This window comes from Malurus melanocephalus, unplaced genomic scaffold, assembly GCF_030028575.1.
Source record: "Malurus melanocephalus ecotype Western Australia unplaced genomic scaffold, MMel_1.1 scaffold_3, whole genome shotgun sequence".
Lineage (NCBI taxonomy): Eukaryota > Metazoa > Chordata > Aves > Passeriformes > Maluridae > Malurus > Malurus melanocephalus.
In genome coordinates this window covers 8,438,533-8,460,355 of record NW_026623235.1, presented here as the reverse complement: position 1 = coordinate 8,460,355, position 21,823 = coordinate 8,438,533, and the positions used below count along the sequence as shown (strand labels likewise).

Sequence of the window (21,823 nt, the reverse complement as noted above, 5' to 3'; positions counted from 1 at the left end):
TATGAGAGAATACCCTAAGAGAATATCCTACAGACAATTTCTCCCTGCAAGTCCTGCCACAGGCTTACCTGTGAGCACCTACTTTCCAGGTAATCTCTTTCTCATAGGGGATTCCACAAATCCAATTAAAGCTCATTTTGAAAGTCAAACTAGTTTGGATACTTTCATTTGATTTGCGTAAATGGTTAGAGCTCACTACCCAAAAGAACCATTTGAGAAGAGGGTGGTTTTGTTTCCTAGGTATGGCCACACATTCTGTCTTTCTAGTGTGGTTATGAGGGCTGCAAAATGAGAACACAGCCCCTTAGTCTTCAGAACAATCTGCCGTTGSCATATTTTGTCTCTTCTGCCTGTCATCTTAGGAAAAACTATAATCCTGCCTTAATCTCTTTTTTCATTAAAAAAACCTGTTCTGTTTGAACATTGGCATCCTTCTACCTCTACTTTCAGAGGATTTTTTTTCACACTTTCCCCTGCAACAATTTCTGTTTTGCATGGCTTTAAGGAGCTCTCTGCAGATTGATGAACCCTGGGATTTTTTGGTTTTTGTTTTATTTTGCTTTGKTTTTAGGGTGTTTTTTTTTAGTTTTTTTTAAGCAGCTTACATGTTATGTAGGTTTTATCAAGCTCTTACAAATCTAGAATTTAATCAACTGTCAGTACTTTGCAACTTCTAAAATAAGAGCAGATTTGTCTAGGATTGGAAAGTACACTTTAATACCGTTAAACATTGTAAAGTATTTATATATATATATATGCACATTATCAATAGATAGATAGATAGATAGATAGATAGATAGATAGATAGATAGATAGATAGATAGATAGATAGATAGATGATTGATATATAGACACTGGTAGTAAAAATTTTAAAATTCCTTTAAATTGGTATGACAGTAAAGTTCAGATCTAGTTTAAAAAATAAAAAAGAATTCTTAATTTTAGAAAGCACACGGTCTTTCTAAGCAGTTTAAAGTACTCTATATCACAATAATTGAAACTTTATTTTTAAACRGCAAACAATAAACTCACAGTTTTAAAAAATCAGTGCAAACCTCTGATTAGGTATTAAATTTTAGCCTTTTTTCTCTCCTTATAGGAACCACTTTGWTGACTGTGAATTTATAAGAAAAGTTTCACATTTATTCAGACTTTCTTTCATCTTAGTGCCTTTCTCTAAAAAACCATGGTCGCCATAGAAATTTAGGCCCAAAAGAACTGTAGGACTCTAAAATTAATGTCCTTACAAGATTTTCAATTAATAGAGAGACTCAGTGGTCCAGGTTTTAAATAATCTGACCATGAGCARTACAAATTCCAAGATAGACAACGTCAGGTTACTGATGTCACTACTGAGACAATTTAGGGTAAGTTTAAATATTTTGATTGACATTTCTAAATAGGCTGATGGTCTTTCACACCATCACTATTTAAATGCCCATCTGCAAGCCTGTTCAAAGGAGTTTTATTTTCGGAAGGTGACTATTGCTCCCACTTACTGGAAGGAAGTTTTATCCAGCATATGCTGTTTAGTGCTGGAGTCTTGTAAGTCTCTGACAAGGTGTATCCCTTGTTTTGACCAGAATAAATGACCTTGTAGCTCTTATTCATCTTGGTGTCCTGCAGTGATTTAGTCCTATAAATCTGAATAATATATGGCATGAGAGYCTTCTTTCTGACATTTTCCATGTCATTAGATCCTATAATGAGTACTCTTGAGAAATATGTATTTTACTGAAGTTGTCTAGCAATTTAAAAAAAAAAAAATTAGAAAATGGAAGAAGAGACATCTAAATCAATAAAAAATAGAAACCGCAGAAGAATTAAATAAAGAACACATAACTCAAGGCCGTTCTAGAGAAATAGAGCACAATAAGCATTAAAGGCAGATGGGGCCATTCGGATATTTTTGAACAAATTTGAATTGTAGAAGCTGTTTTGTGCTCATCTTCTATTCCAGTAAAACAAGGAAACACTCAAGATTATGCTATTGTGGAATCAGTCCCCAGTAGTTGTGTCTGTCTTTCTTTGTCCTTTAGCTTTGGCTCCTGCTTTCCTTGCAAACTGACTGAAATTTGTGGAAGCCAATAAACCACAAGACAGTACAAAGCTTTCTGTCATAATATGTGTCCTATTTCCATATAAATCTTTTTCTTCTGAATATTTGTCTTCTCTACTATTGTTTAATAAAGAATAAATAAAAAAATCAGGATATTTGGAGGAAACAAAATTACAAAACTATTAATTATGCTTTCCATTATTAATTATGTCTAATGAATTACTATGGGCCTGGAGAATATCACTTGTTCAGCTCAGAGATTCCCARCATAAACAGRACATGAACCTGYTGGAGCAAGTCTAGAGGAGAGCCATGAAGATGGGGCATCTSTCCTATGAAGATAGGCTGAGAAAGTTGGAATTGTTCAGTCTGGGGAAGAGAAGGTTCTSGGCAGACCTAATAGAAACTTTGGTACCTAAAAGGGCTACAAGAGAGATGGAGAAGGATTTTTACAAGGGTGTGGAGTGATAGGACAMGGGAATGGTTTTGAAGGAGAGTAGGTTGAGATTGCATATTAGGAWGTAATTCTTGACTGTGTGGGTGGTAATGCATGGGAACAGGTTGCCCACAGGAGTTGTGGCTGTCCCTTGCCTGGAAGTGTTTAAGGCCAGGCTGGATGGGACTTTGATCAACCTGGTCTAGCAGAGGATGTTCCTGCCCATGGCAGGAGGTGGTAACTGACTGATCTTGAGTGCTCCTTCCATGACTCTATTATAAATAGTCATGTTTACAACACAGGGTGGTAATGCAAATTACTTTGTAACTCCTGCTTTTCATCACTCATCTTTCTAACATGGTTGGATTTCACAACGAAGTACAAATCTAATGTGCTCTTCATTCAGGAGACCAAATGCATGTGGATTTAGAATTATTCAGAGGATCTGGAATTACTAACAATTGTTTATACTCAGTATAGACAATTTGAGAGCAGTTAATCTGAGTTCCTCTTGCCTAAGCTAAAAGACAACTCAAGCAACAAAGCACTGTCAGGAGATTGTTTCATTACATGCTCCCACCTACTCCTGTGCAGGTTAGTGGTGCTCATGTGGCCTCATGACCAGCTGATTCATTGTACCTGTACCATACAGTGGAAGCACTGCCRACAGTCAGCTTCATGAGCAAATGCACTACTTCTAAAATTAATTTTGTAAATATGTTTGYATTTTCTTTTTTGAATTAAAATACATGCACAGCAACAATAACAAGTATCATGCCAAAAAAAAAATTGCAGGGAGGGTTTTTCTACCACTTTCCAGCATGCTACAGRATAAACTAAATATTTCTGAAGCCAAAATGATATTGGGAAGGTGTAAAAACCTGAACTGGAAGCCCTGGAATTATCCTTCCACATGTCAGGAGCTTCAGGGTGAGCAGGTACTAAGATGGTGACCTCAGTGCACAGCCAAGTTGTTGATAAAAAAMAACAAACAAACACCTCCTTTTACACCTCACAGTAGATTCTCAGTCATCAAGCCCTGCCAGGATTTTGTAGTGTGGCTTCAGGTACTTGAATCGTCAGACCATTGACCATCCAACCCGAAGGATCAGCAATACCTTGCAGTTCTTCCCTTCAGCACACACTGTCTGTATTGTTTTGTGCTGTTCTGGACAATAACATTAAGGAAACAATTGGATAACATGTCCTTCCTACAAGAAGAGTGAGGAAAAAGCTTTTYCCTTCTTTCATTGCCACAAGCTTTGCAACACTTCAAAGTTACGAATTTATTAGACACCATTAYAAAGGGTCATGATGCTCATAAATACTGGGTTATCGGTTTGGTTGAGACTTTAGTTATGTTTTACAGACAAAGGCTAAACAAAAGGAAGTCTCCAAGACCTCCTGTGTGATCTGGCCTTGTTTCTCTTTGAAAACAGCAGATGCTTAAATGGAACATGCAGCCAAGGATGGAATTATTTGGAATAGTAATTGGCTGAATTAAAATAAAACAAAGTCAGTGCAGCTCATACCACATATTGCAGCAGTAAGTAGTAAAAGCTAAGAGGTAGCCTCATAACCCCACAAGTCTGAATGAATTAGGTATTACAGTTCCTTCAAAATTTTTTAATTAACTCCCATTGTCTCGATGACACACAAGAAAGAAGAGCTGCAAATAGACAGCCAATTGTATGCTAAGTAAGCACAAAGGAATTTCTCTTTAGAGCTGTTCATCATAATGAGTGCAGCTAATTTCCATTTTCTGGAGTGGCATMTACAATAATTACATCTATTCTGAATATTGTCAGATTTTCAGTGCTAAACAATACCATTTTTATCTACTTCCCTTAAATGTAATAAAAGCTCATGTGCTCCAGAAAGACTAAAACTCCTTCTCTGAATGGCCCYTTTCACATGCTATTAAGTTCAGTGTTTAAGACAATAAAACCACACTGATATTAATTGTAAATATTGCTAAAGATAAGCTTGTCGTTCTGGAAAAATGATTCTTAAAAATAAACAGGAAAAACGTGAAACAGTTTCTCTAGAGTATATGTCAAGTGAAACACTTCTGGGGTATGCACATTGCAGCTCCACACAAGTGTCTTGGGAACAGCCATAAGCAACATAATTCCAAATGCTAAGATTTATTTCCACGACACCTGTGTAGGTTTCCCCATTTGATGGTACTTGTAGAGGAGGAAGAGCAAAATCTGAACTGAACCATCAGTTAAGAGTGGCTTTTCGTGCCATGACAAAGCCATCCCCAATAAAGATGATGTGAAATGAAGCAAAATCTATAACTTCTAAGTGGAGCTGGTACAAGGAGCTTATGCAGACAGCAGAGCCTGCAGGGGTGATGCCTTCACATGACCTGCAGGGAAACCCTGGGGAGTTAAACCTTCCTTTTAGCAACCTCCTCCAGGTCCCAAWTTTCTTGTTGATGTTTTGTTCTTGTCTGTGGCTTTTATTCACATGAGTGAGACCTTGTGCACTGGTTAACTGACTCTTCTCAAAAACTGCTGCAAAGGTCATTATTTATTCATCAGGGACATGTCCCATTTCTCCATGGATGTGCCTGCCTGTATTTGTGCAGTGCTAAGCACTGGCACCYCCTGATTTCAGCACAAGTGACCCAAGGGATCAGTGCATGCAGACCACAGCAAAGATATTCAACAAAGAATGGCTATTGCAGATGCATAAAACAGTAAATGGGCCTCAGAGGCAGCATCAGTGTTAAATTACAGTCTTGGGACTTAACATAGATGTGAGTGACTCATGAAGTTAATTTAGTTATCACTGCAGGATTTGGTTCACTGTTGCTAATTTTTCCTGAAGGAGTAGATTGGGTGGGAGTCAGCTCCCTTTTTAGACAGCTCCTAAACTAGGTGACTACACACTCTTTACATCTGTGAGCTCCTACTACCATCAACTGAGATCTAGTCACTACCGACAACAGAACCCAGAGAGATCCATAGTGACACCAAAGGAGTCATTTGCATCTGATTTGTGGAGTATCTCTCCAGATTTGTTGCATAAAATGGAAGTTTTGGCACAACTACATGGTAGTAACCAAAACTCAGGTATCTGAGTGAATTCTACCATCAATTTCTTACATCAAGTGATTTTTATTGGTCTTTTTTCTTTACCATATTTATTCTTTGTGTTAAAGGTTCTCTCTTTATTTATTTACTCTGAACTCTGACTGCTCCTTWAAGACTAAGGTTGATTCATGTCATGAATGATTTTTAGAAGACTAGTTCACCAGCTCTTTTCTGGCATTCCTTTGTTGCTATTTTCTTTTTTTTCTGTGTATTTTCTCTTGTACAAATACATCTCTGCTTCTTTTCAAACCACTCACCGCTGCTGCTGCTTCCTTTGAATTGTCTCCACTTAGTCCATTGCTCAACTAGCAAGCTTTCAACAGAGCTGGGTAATGGAGTTTCCTTCACTCTGGAGTTCATGACACTTGTTTATTAGGCCTCTCTCTGTAAAAGAAGGAATTTTTTCTCATATGTTTCCCTCCAGCTCTGAAAATGCCTTCCAGGAGAGACAGACTAGAAATGCGAGCAGTCTTTGATCATATAAATAGTAAGGTACAGAGGACTATAAAAAATTACCTTTTTTTTTTCTCTGGGATTTGCAACTGCTCTTTTGTACATGACCTCCACACATTTGTGCCATTCTTCTGTGCCATATTATCTAAATATGTGAAACAGGAGCAACATGTATTTAGGTAACATAAAGGGGAGTTGTGTGGAAAGGATTTTTGTATCCAGGGAACAGCAGCCTGACACTCATTCCTGAATAACTTAAAATCTTTCTTAACTGCTGAATTGAAGAAAAATGATGTGAAATGCCTGAAAAAAGGGACATATCTTGGTCCAGAGAACATTATCATCAGCTTTAGGAAGTGGTCCACATTAGAGTCCACCTCTCCACTCCAAATTTGGGGAAGGAGCCTGGATCAGTATCCCCACCACCTTCTGAGTGAGGTGTGATGTAAAAGCATCTTGGCATAGCAAGGGACAGCTGATGCCCATAGAGGGAATAATTTTCTGTCCTTTGAATGTTTTAGTACCAGAGAATTGAGGGTAACTGAAGTGCCTCATAAAAATATATATAGACACACACACCTAAATGCTGTTTTCCTTGCAGTGCTCCTCCWTAGCAAAACATAACACAACAGTACATAACACAATCAGTGACATGAGCTGTAAGTGCACCTTCAATTTTGATTCCAACAAAAGCTCATCACACACTTCAGTATTAATGGAGGAGGCTGCCACAGAGGCAAACTAATTAACCTCAGTTTTATGGGCCATTGCCAGATCTTATGTGCAGACAAGAACATTTAACTTACCTTAATGAGTAGCATGAAGGTTAAGGTATTGAATGAGCTAGGCACATTTTTCTTGGCTTAGTGAACATGTGCCAAGTCAACTATGTTTTATTTTAAATAAACTTTTTTGATACCTCCTTAGGTGAACGCAAATAAGGAATGTAAGATTTTCCTCCATGGGAAAAAAAAGTACATTCTCTATTTAAGTCATATACCTATGAAGGGTCTGACCATTCTTTATGATCCCTTGTCATAGATTTCATAAACAGTTCACTAACAACCAAGGCTTCTGCTTACTTTCTTTCTTTTTAAACTTCTTTTCAAATTTGTATTCCAATTTGTCATCCTAGATGAATAAGGGAGGAAATAACGTATTTTTTTAACAGTGAAAGAAATTTGTATTATTCTGAATGTATCTTTATACTTTAATGATACAACTCCCCAAAAGACTGTTCTGATTTCTTCAGAAGGTGGATTTATTTTTTGGTCATACCAAGCTATGTATCTTAAYAGTGAAGGAAAAAAGAGAATATATAGCCTGAGTCTTCTGTTATAGAAGGYTTAAGGRYACAACATATTAAAAATATTTCTGCTTCCTAGGCTACCAATGAGCAGCTCTTTGCAAACATGCTGTCTTAGGAAGCCAAGGGAGATTAGCTTGTGAGTGAAGCTACCTGAGGACTAGATGTTCCTGTAAAAACAGGATTTTGCAGGACTGTTTGCAGGAGTTTAAGGGACCTCCTGAGGGACTGGTTTGCTTCTTGCTATCACAAGCATCACATCCAGTGTTTACACTTCAGAAGAGTGGAGGATAGCTGAATTCTCAGGTGGAAAGGGTGGAAGAAAGTCCAGACAAAGCAGATGTGCTAAAATTAGAACCACCCTGCATGGGGAAACAGTCTGAGCTTGGCTTTGTCCCAGAATAAAGGATGAGCTCACTGCATTATAGCTCACAGCCTGCTCTATTTCAGCCATCACTCGCATCATTTTTGGTCTCTTCATCACGATGGCAGGTCTTGATTTAGTACAGGTTTGTAGAAAAGGTGGATTAAATATAAGGAGAGTCTCAGATCTCCCATTTTCTGTCTGCACGTTATGCAGGAAGGAATGCAGAAGAAAGGTGCCCTCTCAGAGTGGAGTGTAACCCTGTGCTCCTGTGTGTAACACAATAGGAACACACCTGGAACACCCCTCTGCTCATGTGTGTAACACACCTGTCACACATCTGTAACACACCTGTTACACACCTGTAACACACCTGTCACACATCTGTAACACACCTGTTACACACCTGTAACACACCTGTGCTCCCGTGCACCTTTTGGCAGTGTGAGTTCTCCCTTTAAAACAACACACAGTTCATCTAAGCTGGGGCTGCCATCTTGACAAATGTAGGTGTTTATCCACAATGTGTTTCCATCATAGCTGAGGGTTGTGTACTAACTACTGATTAAGAGAGCTCAGAGTGAGAATTCTTCATGATGTACCCTGTGAAAGTTGTAAATTAGTATTGCTATCCCCTCCTATTAAAGCTAGGGAGGGATTCCTTCACTAATTCAGATGTTTCATCTATGACTACATTTCATCCATGACATTGAATCCTGCTGACATACAAATCATTATTTTCATGATAGCATTGTACATCTCTCTCTCTTTTTTTCCTTGTACTCTCCTAAAAAAATGTCACCCTCAAGAAGTAACAGAACCCACAGCCTGTACAATGTGAGATTAGTTTATATGCTCCTAGTACCAAGTTGCCTGAAAACAAATTAAATATCAGTTTCTTTCACAGAGGAAAGGAGAGKAGAGGGGAGTGGAAGGAAGAAGAGGGGAGGGCAGGCATAGACTTTATGCATCTGTATGTTCTGCAGTCTACATATGTGTCTGATTTGGAAGTTTTGCCTAGATATATAAAACCACATCTGGTTTTGCCAAGATATATAGTCTGTTCCCCAAAATGACATCTGAAATTTGGTGATAAGTAGCTTACCTAACTGGCGTACTCTTCTTTAGTTCAATAAGATTTCACTGTTTGCAACCCTGTAAAGCAAAAGAAAAGTGGAAAACTAGCTTTGTGATTGGGAGTGATATATTCCAATACTGGACAAAGCTTTCTAATCTAAAAAAAATTAAGAGACTGAGGGCAAGAGGGCACAATAACAGTATTTTAGCAGTGAAAGATTATTACAGARAAAGCAGCAATCAATAATTATCCATGCCCAATTTGAAAGGATAAAAAGAAGGTTTAATTTGCAGAGAAACAGATTTGGGTTGGCTACTTGCAAAATCTGTCAAAGCCGTTAAACTGATGAGCCACTGAAGCAGAGACATTCTGAAATCTCTCAGTGGACGATCTAGGGCTTTCATGAAAGAATTTGATTACTTTTTGAGGGCTCGCCTGGCTGTATTTAGATGTGGTTAGTTAGAGCATGATGCTAATCATCATGATTACGGGTTTGATCCCCGTATAGGCCGGTCACTTAAGGGCTGGACTCAGTGTTGCTTGTGATTCCCTTCCAACCCAGAATATTCTGTGAAATTCTGTGAAAATTCTGTGGTTAGTTATATTATGTCAGGGCTGGGCACAGCACTGGTGTGTGTATATGGATATATCTCCTTACACATGAACACTAGAGGTGTGTGTACACTAATATGCACTGATGCACTCTGTTTGCGCACTAATAATATACATGGGTACTCTACTAATATGCGTTAAAGATATACATTTTAAATAAGCATGTGTGTGTATATAATCATATGTATCAAATGTTTATTCTTCCTAAGTATTCTCAAAATACAGACTAAACTACTTAGAAATGTTGAAAATGTTCTCCAGTCATCCTAGTGGAGGGGGCCAGTTTGAATGGCTTCACATGAATTCATTTTATTCTTCTTTACCTAAACCAGAGGCATGCTGAACTTGGAACTCAGACCGACAAGGTAAATTATCACAAATGGTCTGAGYTAGAATTTTTAGAGAGGAAGGTCACATCTTAAATAATCATTTATCCAACTCTTTCAACAGGGCATTGTGAAATACCAGTTTTGGCTGACACTGACACCTTGGTTTCCTCTGTGTTTTAGGAACGGCTGGTGCTCTCTGTGTTGCCGCGGTTTGTAGTCCTGGAAATGATCAATGATATGACCAACGTCGAAGATGAACATTTGCAACACCAGTTCCACAAGATCTACATTCATCGTTATGAGAATGTCAGGTGGGTGGAGTAGCCTCCCTGCAATGTTTAAAGCCTCAGACTCTGCCAAAGAACTCTTATCTGAGTCCTCTTTTTTGACGGTTGCTTTATTAATTCGTAAATKAGAAAATTAGTTTAATCCTTGAGCAGAAAAACATTTTGGTGCCTTCTTTCACTCATCAGAGTAGGTGGATGCCACTGCAATGGCAAGATCCTTTTGTACTAAACACAGAGCCTGAGCCATTTGTGTCTTTTACTCATTTAAGTGGTGAGAATTGCACAAGAAGGGGAGTCCTGTTGACCCCTACTCTGCCACAACCTGCTGGTTCACCCCACACACTGAAAAACTAGATAGAAACCTCTAAGATGCTCTCAAAGATGGTGACTTGTTATATGGTTCCTCCATTTAGCAGCCATTTTCATTCAATCAGTCTAATTTTTATCTTCTTAATCCCATTTCCTTTCTTTTGTGCTCTCTCTAAATTTTGTCTTTCCTGAAGTTAGTTATCAGAAGTGTGATAATTATCCTATTGGCTGCTACTTGAGGTAGTAAGTCCTAATTACACATTTGCACCAGAATGATCAAATTCTGTCCCATGATATTACATAATYTTGATTTTATTGTCGTTCCAAAAATCAGAATATTTTGTTAAGCCAATARCATTTTCCATACAACTTCCCCAAAACACAAGGGCAAATAATTGAGTGACCATCATTGAAATCATCATTGAAGGAAGTGAAAAATAAGCATCCTTGGATACGAAGGCAGATATTGTGTTAGGGAAGCATGTACTTTGCCTCTTGATGAACCCAAAATATAACTTTGTCTGGACAAGTTCAATGAAAATAATTTGCACTTCTGCAGAAGAGTAAATTGATTATCTGCTGTTTCTGTGGCCGTGCAGTAGCTCAGATATTTTATTAAATCCGGTTGAAATTATCAAGGACCCTCATAAAGGTTTGAGTTGCACTGAATTAAAATGTCTTCAATTAACCTTTTCCATACTCAGAGTAAGTGTTGTASAAGAATCAAAATATGGAGAAGATAGCCTTTTTGTTTTAATGGAAAAGGGTTGTAGTCAGGGTGAGAAGTCAAAACATATTTTATGCTTGAAAGAGATTTGAAATTAAGATTCTGCATGCTTTAAAATATGGAGACTGGGTTGCTTCTAYGCATGCTGTCAGTAACTAGATCTTTTCAAAACTCGGTTTCACCTTATTGTTTTYCCCTAAGTGTTGAGTAACTAAATACTACCTAAACCAATGCTATATAAATCCTTAAAATTGGTATCCAGTTAGAATTTTTTGTTGGTTTTATGATTAAAAGTGTAGAAATTGGTAGTCTGAAAATCATATTTTTATAAATTTAATTATTACTATTCATTCCTCTTTGAGTAGCTTGCTACTTTTTAATTTTATTATTTATTAATTTTATTTTTTCTCACTGGTAAAAATCTTACTGAGCTTGTGAGCCTCTTGTTTAATCCTCACCCAAACCTAATAGTCTGTACATTTGAAGATGATTTTTATTGCCAGTAGTCAACCTGATCATTAMTGCATTTATTGCTGGTTATGTTGTCAAATTGTAATTTTTTTTTTCAACACAAGTCATCGGTTAAAGTGAAACAAAATCTTCTACTCTGATTGTAACACCAGTTATTAGTTGACTTTCAATTGCTAACGAGGTTTGTGCCAGAATGATATGTGTCTTTTTGAGCCTCACTACTTTATAAAGTAGMCAGTATTTTCTTAATCTAATAAGTACTCATCTATTGTATGCTTTGTTCTGCATGGTGTATTGCACACCACAGACTTTGTGTGGGTTTATGTTTCTCTGTATTCACATGTGGTTATTGTAGGTACAGTGAGCACCCAAAAGGCTGAAAAAATAACTGGATGTTGAAATGTAGGTTGGAGGTCTGTTTATAAGTAGTTTGCTAATGGAGATCCTACCACAACTTCAGGCACACAAGTTGATATGCACAAATTCAATGTATGAKTACACTGGGATCCCTGTAAAGTCAGTAGAATGAAAAAGGAATTATCTGATTAATGATTCATACCTTAAAAAGAGAACACTATGCTTCTAACTCAGGTACTTCTGTCAAATGCTTAAAATTAGATGCAATAAAACTGACCTTAGCCTGTAACACACCTGCACTGCCACAAATCTGTCTATAGTCATAGGATTAAAGTCTTGTATGATTTGAAAATCTAGAATAGCCTGGCCCTCATTTTTGGCAAAACTTTTTCTCACAGTAGTGGTTTTTTAGTCCCTTCAACATTTACCTTCAGTATGCCAGTATCTCCATAGGTCTAGAGCAAAGGTAGTGTGACTKCAAAGGTAATAAAATTACCCTTCCACCAGTAAAATGTTAGAATGTAACTTAAAATATTCAGAAATTAAAGGAAATAATATTAATATGGGGTTTTTTTGTTTGTTTGGGTTTTGTTTTTTTTTTTTTTTGTAGCATTCTCTTTGCAGATGTTAAAGGATTCACCAACCTCTCCACAACTCTGTCAGCCCARGAGCTGGTCCGAATGTTGAATGAACTCTTTGCCAGATTTGATCGACTAGCACATGTGAGTTAAACACAATTAATTTGCAAAAAGACAAAATCAATTCTGTATCTGGGAGTTGTGGGAAATACCCTCTGATCACTTTGAACAACATATATCCAGATTTTCCTCACGGGGATTTTGTAAAGCCGTTGAGTTTGGAAGACACTGACAAAGTTTTATGACAGATGATGTGTTCTGATAGCAAATGAAAGCTGAGGTAGTCATCAGAAATWTGGGTTTCTGTAGTGCTGGATGGAGAATGGTATGAAAGCAGATTACCTACCACAGTTTCTAAGGAATCTTCTTATTTCTGGTCGTTGCTGGAATTTATTTTGTTTTAAGACTATAGCTTTATTTTTTCTTTTCTTCTGAGAAATGAGGAAGATTAAAAGATGTATCAATTTAAGGTCATCGAATCAGTTCCTACAATCATTGCAATGGTTAGTTACTAACAGGGTTTATAGTCTTTAAACTGAATTCTATCTCACTCAACAATGAAATTAATTAAACACAGCAGAGGAAATTATTGCATCAGGAAAATTAGTTGCTACTTAATTAGCACTCATCAGAAAAAAAGCGAAGCACAAAAGTACAAGCAGAGCACMTTCTCAGTTTTGTTATGCTTGCATTTTCTTCATGTTTCTTTGGTCAAAATGTAATTGTAAGACTATCTTTAGGTGTCAGTATCTGAGCTGGCTAATAAGGTTTCTGAGTGGAGGCAACCATTTAATGCTGTTTATCTTATCATTTATCCAACCAAATAGTAGGCACCTACTACAGGAAAATGTTAATTGCACTTTGAATATCATAGACCATGCTATCTATTATTTGCTATAAAGGGAAATAAAATGGTTTGATCTCATGTACAGATCTGCATCCCTCACTGGCTTTTATACATTTYTGGGTCAGGGTTATAGGGTATTCGTACACGTACTGCACAGCATCAGTAAGACCCTTGGGTTTTCCTCCCAGCTTACACATTAAAGTCAAGAAAAGCAAGACTTCCTTAACTATTCCAATTTCTTTTGAATCAGCTATTTTTATCTCAAATAGCAATGTGTTTTCTCATGCACAGAGTGATGCCATAACCCATTGCCTGGGCACTGGCAAATTAGTAAATGCAACCTACAATATTTGCTTTGCAAACAAAGAACCCTCATCAACCCTGGTCTACACTGTAAACCCAGCCAGGTGACAAAATCACCTCAGTCCTGTCTTTTAGAAAGCTTGTAGRAGTAATGTCTGCACTAGTATGGCTTTACAAAAATAGCTACCTTCACTGAAGAAACATATTTTACACCAAATTAAATGTGTATATGTATGTCACAGAAAAATTTAGGAAGACTMTGTCTATAAAATTCTTTATTGCCTTGCTTTACGTTTCAATTTTGGCTAGCATTCATGACCATTAATCATATTTCGTAATTATTCCATAAGATATATTTAACCAATAGTGATTTTGTATAGAAAGACTATATTCAAAAAAGGAGTTAGGAACAAGGAAGGCATTCAAAATTAAAAGTTAATCCAGTAAATCCTCCGTCACCTGCCACTTGATCCTGAAATGAACTTCCTTCTTGTTTTTTGGGGTTTTTTTTTAATTATATAAGAATTGAAAATTTTCCATGTTTCAATGCCTGGACATTTTCCCCTTCTCTGTGGCTTGTCATACATTTCCTATTTAATCTTTCTAGAAATCATTCTGTTGCAATTATTAAATCTGAAATCTTMATGGGGACCATTGCATGTGCCACACAGGAGAAGACATCCCAAAAAATTATTAATTTATTTTAAAGAAACAGTAATAAATATATCACTCTATCTTACATAATCAGGAATTTCTTACCCAGAAATTTGCGGTTTGGGTTGAAAGAATATCTGTGTCTGCAAAATTWCATCATCAGGACAGTCACCTCTCTAGTGAATGTCCCAGCCACTAAATTCAAGACTCTGTRCTCCATTAATTTTCTTTTCTAATATGGAAATACATTTTTCTTTTTAACACAGCATTGGTTAGACTAATCCACTGGTCTGAAACAATCCTCTGAAAGGTGGAAGACACAGGAAAGAATCACTGCAAAAACTGAACTGATATGACAACAAAGATTAGAGTGATAAAATAATGAATAATTAAAATGTAAAAAGCAAGCCAYTTTGATTGATTTCCTTATTTGTGGCTTCTGTGACCTGGATGTCATGATGCCTGTCTGATGCCCTGACAACAGAGATGCCCCAACAGAGAGGAACCACTCTTGGTGCCCTAGGAAGGATTTTAGGGTGCAACCCAAGGAGATGAATTCTCCCTCTGTACTTTATAGAAATTAAGAATTCTCATTGGACTCCTATGGGGGGGACCAGCTGCATAAAATAAAAGTGTCTAAATCTTGTATTGAACTTAACCTTTGCTGTTGGAAAATTTTGGAAATGGACCACGGACTGGGCCTGAATTTTAAGGACCATGAGAATTATATGAACCTATCAACTGATACCAAACTGATATTGGAGGACCTTTGACACCTCTTAAAGGTGTATCTTTTGGAAAAATTCCTGGTCTTCATCTCAATGCACCAAGACAGGGTCTTGTCTAAATACTTGTCCATCTTGGTAGTATATTCTGGTGCCTAGACATTCACTATTTATTCAGAATGACTTATTTCTCATTTGAGTTTCTCTGACTGAATTACATCCACTGACTCTTACTATGACCTTTCATTCTCAGTCAAAAGAATCATGTTATAGCCGCTGAATTCCTCCAGGAATGCATCTGGGTGCTTTGATCAAGGTGCTTCTCAGGTTACCTTTTGATAAAGGCAACAAACCAAATTCATTGCAAGTTTTTTACCCTGTAAGATTTATTCCCCCGAATAGTTTTGGGGACTACTTTTTGGGAACACCTCCAGTTTTTGAGAATGCCTTTTAAAACACGGAAAGCAGCATTCCTGAACTAACTCCATTAGAGTGGTGGAAGCAGATCATCACCATTCCTCCTATTTTCTCTTTCCTCGATCACTGTCCAAATACCACATTTCTGAACCTTCAATGATAACACTATTGCACTGAAAAACATTATTCTGGGGTTTTATGCTCTTGCTGTCATGTTGTGASCACCATGTCTGCATGGTAATGGTTCATTTTACTGGTCTTATTCCTTTTGTAAATGTTAATAGCAATAGTTTCCTACTTGCCTATAAATCCTTTACAGGACTTTTGGAAAGTGGTCCTTTCAAGGCCTCCCTAGAAGGAACTTACACTAAGTAGGATTACACAATCACATCTAGATTTCAGATCTGTCACTTAACTGCTTCTTAATCAGCTTGACTGGAGTTACCATAACATTTTTAAATAGTGACTGTTACCCAGATTCTTGGAGTTTGCTAAGAATTACCATCAAAGCAAAGAGGTCAATTGCAGAAAGCTTGAGGCAGTTTCTTTTAAGGAAAATCCTTATAAATCCTTATTTACTTCTAAATAAAAGTATTAYTTTATAATCCTATATAAAGGATTGTTGGATCTGCTCTAATATCTTATATAARTCATACACTATTAAAGAAGACACTTTCACAGAATACTGAAAAATGTAATTTGGCTTAGTTTCTTTTTTCTCCTATTAAGCTTTATTAAGCAATACAGAAGTAATGAGAACTCTGAAATTAATTATTTTTTAATCTTCCCTAGGTTACATAAAGTGTTATGGAATATGTTGATGCATATAATTAATAATAAAAAATCTATAATATCTGTGTCATTAGCACAGAACACTTTTAATAAAAATTAGAACTCAGTACAATATTTCTTTTAAGAAAAAAAAAAAGGAATATGATATGTACAGTTACTTCTTATTTCTAATCACTCCATGATATTTGTAAACGATTTATAGTTATGGAAGAGAAAAGTGACATTTACAAAGGAAGAAAAATAAGTTGGCATAAAACAGAACTGAAGAAAACATTTCCTTATATATACATCTACTGAAAGGCCTAAACAAAAACTTAATTAATATTAATACRTTCCTTAAGCAGAAATTTTGAGGAGAGAAGGGAAATAAGATGACATYCAGTAAGATACTTAAGACTAAAAAAAAGTCCTGCTTTGGTGAAATTATAGTTATTTTTGATGTTTGTTTTTCCTCTGCCTTCTCTGCAGTGCTAGATGTCAGCCAACACTATGATTTAAATTATCATATTTCTAAATGCATTTGCACTGTTTGTAGATTCAGTTTCAGATATGACAAAGAGGAGAGACTAAATCCCTAAATAAAGGAGCTTATTAAAGGACTGATAATAATTATCTGGAACCTTGGTTAAATTGTCCGCTGTGATGAAGACAAGCTGCCAAAAATTCCTCCAACAGTTTATTGCCAATCTTCCTTATGACTGATGTTTCTGGATGTGGAAATCAGCCTGATTATGAGGCTCCACATCCCCCCACAACCCCTGTAAAATACCTGCACCTGCTGGTATCAGGAAAGGAAGACTGAAGGGTGTTGAAGGTTTTTTGGTTTCCTTGATAAAAACACTCCCATTGTGGTGCTCTGCTCTTCCAGGGCACATTTCAGCTCTGAGCTGGCAGTGGTTTGTTGTGTGGTGAAATTATCTTCAAGCATGTAACCTGCAGGACTCCAGAAACTTCCTAAAAACCCCTGTTTAAACACATATGCCAGGTGTGAATTTCTTCATGCCTGTATGTTTGGGGTACTGTGTCAAGAAGCAGAAGTAACTGGATTATAACTATGCATATATCAAATATATGAAATTGAAAAAACATTGTAGGAATTTATAGTAAAGAGATGGAGTGAATGCTCTTTTTAGAGTGCTTATTTCTGAAGTGTTTTTCCTCTTAACCAATGTCAATAATTAATTTTCTAATACTAATGACTAAACGACCTGTTAAACCATGTTGTCAAACTTAGTTTGTCAGATGGTAAAAAGCCCATCAAAAGACCTAAACAGTCAAATCAAATCCCATTCCACAAAACACATTGAGAAGTAATAGTACNAAAAAAAAAAAAAAAAAAAAATAAAAGATAGATGGAAATGACAGATTAAATAAAATTTAACTTTTAAAACTTCACAGTTATTTATAAACTAAGAATTATGCAAGTTTCAATCCTAGGAAAAAGAAGCCCCACTTTGAGACTAAATTGGGCTTAGTTAGGCTTCACAAGTATATTCTTGGGAATTCTGCAACTCATCCTTAATTATAGACTCATAGAGTAATTAAGGTTGGAAAAGACCTCTAAGATTATTAAACTCAACCATTTACCTAATGCTTCCAGGGCCACTACTTAACCATGTCCACAAGCACTACAGCCACATGTCTTTAAACCTTCAGGGCTGAAAACTCAACCACTTTCCTGAGCAGCCTGTTCCAATGCTTGACARCCCYTCGGATGAAGAAATTTCATATAATATCCAATCTAAATCTCTCCTGGTGCAACTTGAGGMCATTTCCTCTTGTCCTGTCTCTTGTTACTTGGGAGAAGGGACCAACCCTGACCTGGTACAGCCTCCTTGGCCACCTGGGCACATGTTCTGGCTCATATTCTAATGTTGATGACCTGTGTCCCATGTACCTGAAACAATTCAGTTCTAGAAAYGCTGAAGTGGCAGGATTTCCACTCAGAATTGTTCCTAGCCTTAGCTAGAAAGAAACATCTCAAATCGTTCTCATGGGGCTTTCTGTCCCTGAAATCACTTTAAGTATAATCTTCTAACACAAGCTGGCAAGGCAAAYTGCTCACCAGACACAACAGTCATAGCAGTTTTCTTCTACAGTATGTCAAGGAACAAAATTGTTGATATATTATCAAACTCATGCACCAACATGCCTCAATTCTTTCTGCAGCATGAGAGACCACAAACTCATGTTTTCTGTCAGCACAGAGAAATTCTAACCACCCCGTTTTGGGTTATTCTGAAGAAAAGAAAAGCATTCTTTACATGACATGTTAAAATATGTAGAAAATGTTTAATATAGGGCCACATTTATATATTCCCTATTTCAGGCAGATGAAAGACTGCCATGTTTTTCCCTTTATGTGTATAAAAAATAGAAACAATCCTTGCAAATGGGTGCCATATCTGGTCTTCCTTCTTGCATGCATCACCAGGTTTGAGAACCCCCCTCCATCTGGGTCTTTCAAGGTCCAGCTCTGTTTTCCAAAGTACAGAGCTGCAATACAAGGAATTTGGATGGACCTCTCTCACCAACCCAGCCCAAAACAGACTGCTGATTAAGAGCTTTGGCCTAGACCCCATTCATGCTGAGAAAGGCCTTTTCTCCAGGTTTCCTCTACCTTTGGCAAATGTTTCAGGAACTGASCTATTGTACACAAAGGCCAAGTCCCTGCCTCCTCCCAGTCTGGCTGCCTTTTAAAAGAAGACTTTAATGTATGACTTCTCTCCATTCTGTAGTTCAGCCACAGTAATTTTTCATCCACAATGTTCTAAACTTTAAGCTTGAAATTATAAAAGTTGCAAAAAAATTTTGCTTTCTGTGAGCTGTTCACTAGCCTATGGTGTTCCCTTCAAAACTGGGTGAAATGATTAATTCACCACAGGCAGAATTGAAAAAGCAGCGTAGCTTATAAAACACAATCATTTTTTCCCCCTTGTCAGAAATTTAGCCCAAGGAARCAAGAAATATTAATGAAGTCTCTGACTGTGTCTTTCAGTAACTTGATATTTGAGCAACTCATTTCTGCAGCTCCACCTTATGCCAATTTRCTTTGCTTCCTTTCCAGTCACTAGGGGTATATTTAATAAGCTCAAACATAAATCATTCACCACATGYGAGGTAATTATTTATGAAAATCTGCATATTTTCTTTTTCTCTGGATTAAGTTGAATTGGAAAACAGTTTCTTATCAATTGCCACTGAATTAATCTAGAATTGTTATTAAAAATTGTTGGGTGTTTGAGTGTGCTCAATATCTCCAGGCAAAAATTCTGATTTAAATTGATCTTGGCAGAATCAGGCCCCATAATCTTCCACTTTTAGCAAATGAAAAGCTGCAAATAAGGGAAGAAAAGACCCCCTATTTGTGACACGCTGAGAATTTAATTGATTCCTTCAGTAAATGCTATTAATGAATGAGTATTGGAAAGGGTGTGAGGGTGATGGATACTGATGTGAATGTCTGTATAATAGCAGCTGTCATTTACATGCCCAAGGACAACTTCCAGAATTTCATATGGAAAAGGGAAGAGGAATAGAATAAATTAMAGAGGAGATGATAATAGCCTCACAACAGTGTAAGGATTCAACACAGCAGTGAAAAATATTTCCTGTATCAAAGTTCCTTTATAAAAATTTTCCCTTATTTAAATAATTTACTCATTTTGYAGTTTCTTCATAYATATTTAGATTTTTCATTCATTTTCATTTAATATCAACYTGCCACKCTTAGATACCATTGCAGTGAGATGMTTTCAGGAAGTGGACTTGAGYTCTACMGYGTGARGAAAAATCTYGATTGCYACTTATATCATTTAATACCAYTRAAAAGTGAGYAGACCCTTACAAAWCTGGCTCCYATTTWAAACTGGAGCATGGCTGCCCACATGAGCCATGAATCCAACCTTAATGTTCTCATGCAACCAGTCTGACAAAGCCTCCAGTCTAAACTGTAKWTGTGATTAAACTACAAGTTATGTGAGGGAATCTCATGAGACTAGGCAGTTCTCTGCCAAGGGCAGGTACCATTACCCCTCTGTCCTTCCTGAGAGTCATTAAATTATCTTCCTCTAGATAAAACATTTCAAGTGATAAAAAKTACATCGTTTACTTTTGAAATTAGTATGATGGGAATAATTAGGGAAGAATAAAAAATATTAAAGCCATGTAGTCAGGCTGTTACACATCACATTTAAGTCATAGTAATTTGATTAAGAGGAAATAAAATAGGAAKCATTTCAAAGTTCCCCTGACTTCTTGTGCCAACAGAGACACCTTGCCTGACCCCTGCAATGTTCCTCATTAAAAACATAAATCTTAYGTTTGTCAGTCCTGTGTGGGTGTTTCACATACCCAGGTGTCTCACAGATCCACGGTGAGTTCAGGTACAGAGAGCTGAACTGAAGTGCAGCCAACTGCTTTAGCTGTGAGCTGAACGTGTCCCCAGGCTTCCCTGACTGCCTTGCCTGGCTCTCCTTGGGCTGCAATGGCAAGCTCCACTGTCAGCTGGCATGGGACAAGGAACACAGTCATCTCCGTTTGGATATTGCACTCYGTAGATACTTCCTGAGCTTTGGCAATGGAGTCAGGTGACATAACATGACTAGAAAAAGAAAACATTTACAGGTATTTGAATGGAATTCTGTGTCACACGCATGCACTCACGTTTGCATCAGACCCTCATTTGCACATCTTGTGCATTAAGATTTTTATTCTCATTAAAAGCACACCTCTCTGAAGTGGTCTGCTTTGTTCTGAATTTCAACCATGCAGAAATGTGATGAGTCTCATCTGAATTTACTGGAATCAGCCCTTCACCCTGTTCAAGAACCAAACAACAGAGGTCTTTTCCYGTTGTAGACTATCATCTTTAACTGTGCTGAATTAGATTCTCCCTTWATAGGGGTTTACCTTATTAGATAGGTATAATAAATGCTGAAGTYAAAAATGTAATTAAAAAACTAAAATATAATAATGATTGAGATATATCTTTCTTTATTCTTCCCTTTTCCCATTCTTTTTTCCTAAAAATTGATGGTTTTCCTTTTTTTTCCTTCCTCTATTCTACTATGAAATTATTTGTAAAATATTTGTATTGGCTCTGAATAAAGTGCTGCCTTTTGATTTATTCCACCTCAGTCAAACCAATATGACATTCTAAACAATTCTTTTACTTTGTAGATGGAAAAGTAAATGCCACTTAGTGTAAGAATCAATTGAAAGGGGCCTTCAGAAAAGCCAAAGAACTCTAGAATCTGTGGTTTTATCTTCTCTTTGCATTTTGTCTAAATAATGAGCACAGACAGAAGCTTAAGGAAGTCCACTTACATTATGATATATGTAATGGCACTGATTTATGCCATTGAGTCCTATCTACTTGTCAATTAACTTTYATGTTTCATAGTTTCACTCTATAGTAAAAAATATGTGGAAAGTTTGGTAAAATCAATTCTCTAATTCTTTCCATTGAGGAGAAACTGTGTTATAGTAAAAAATATGTGGAAAGTTTGGTAAAATCAATTCTCTAATTCTTTCCATTGAGGAGAAACTGTGTT

At 36.8% G+C, this 21,823-nt stretch overlaps 1 protein-coding gene across 1 annotated transcript in view; it reads left to right on the top strand.

Annotated features, from left to right (window-relative positions):
• The window catches only part of ADCY8 (adenylate cyclase 8), a 90,489-nt gene that overhangs the window by 8,500 nt on the left and 60,166 nt on the right, over positions 1-21,823 (top strand). The window contains exons 3-4 of the mRNA XM_057367586.1: positions 9,922-10,052; positions 12,503-12,614. Of these exons, the coding sequence (XP_057223569.1) occupies positions 9,922-10,052; positions 12,503-12,614 (243 nt within the window). The remainder of the gene's footprint in view (positions 1-9,921; positions 10,053-12,502; positions 12,615-21,823) is intronic.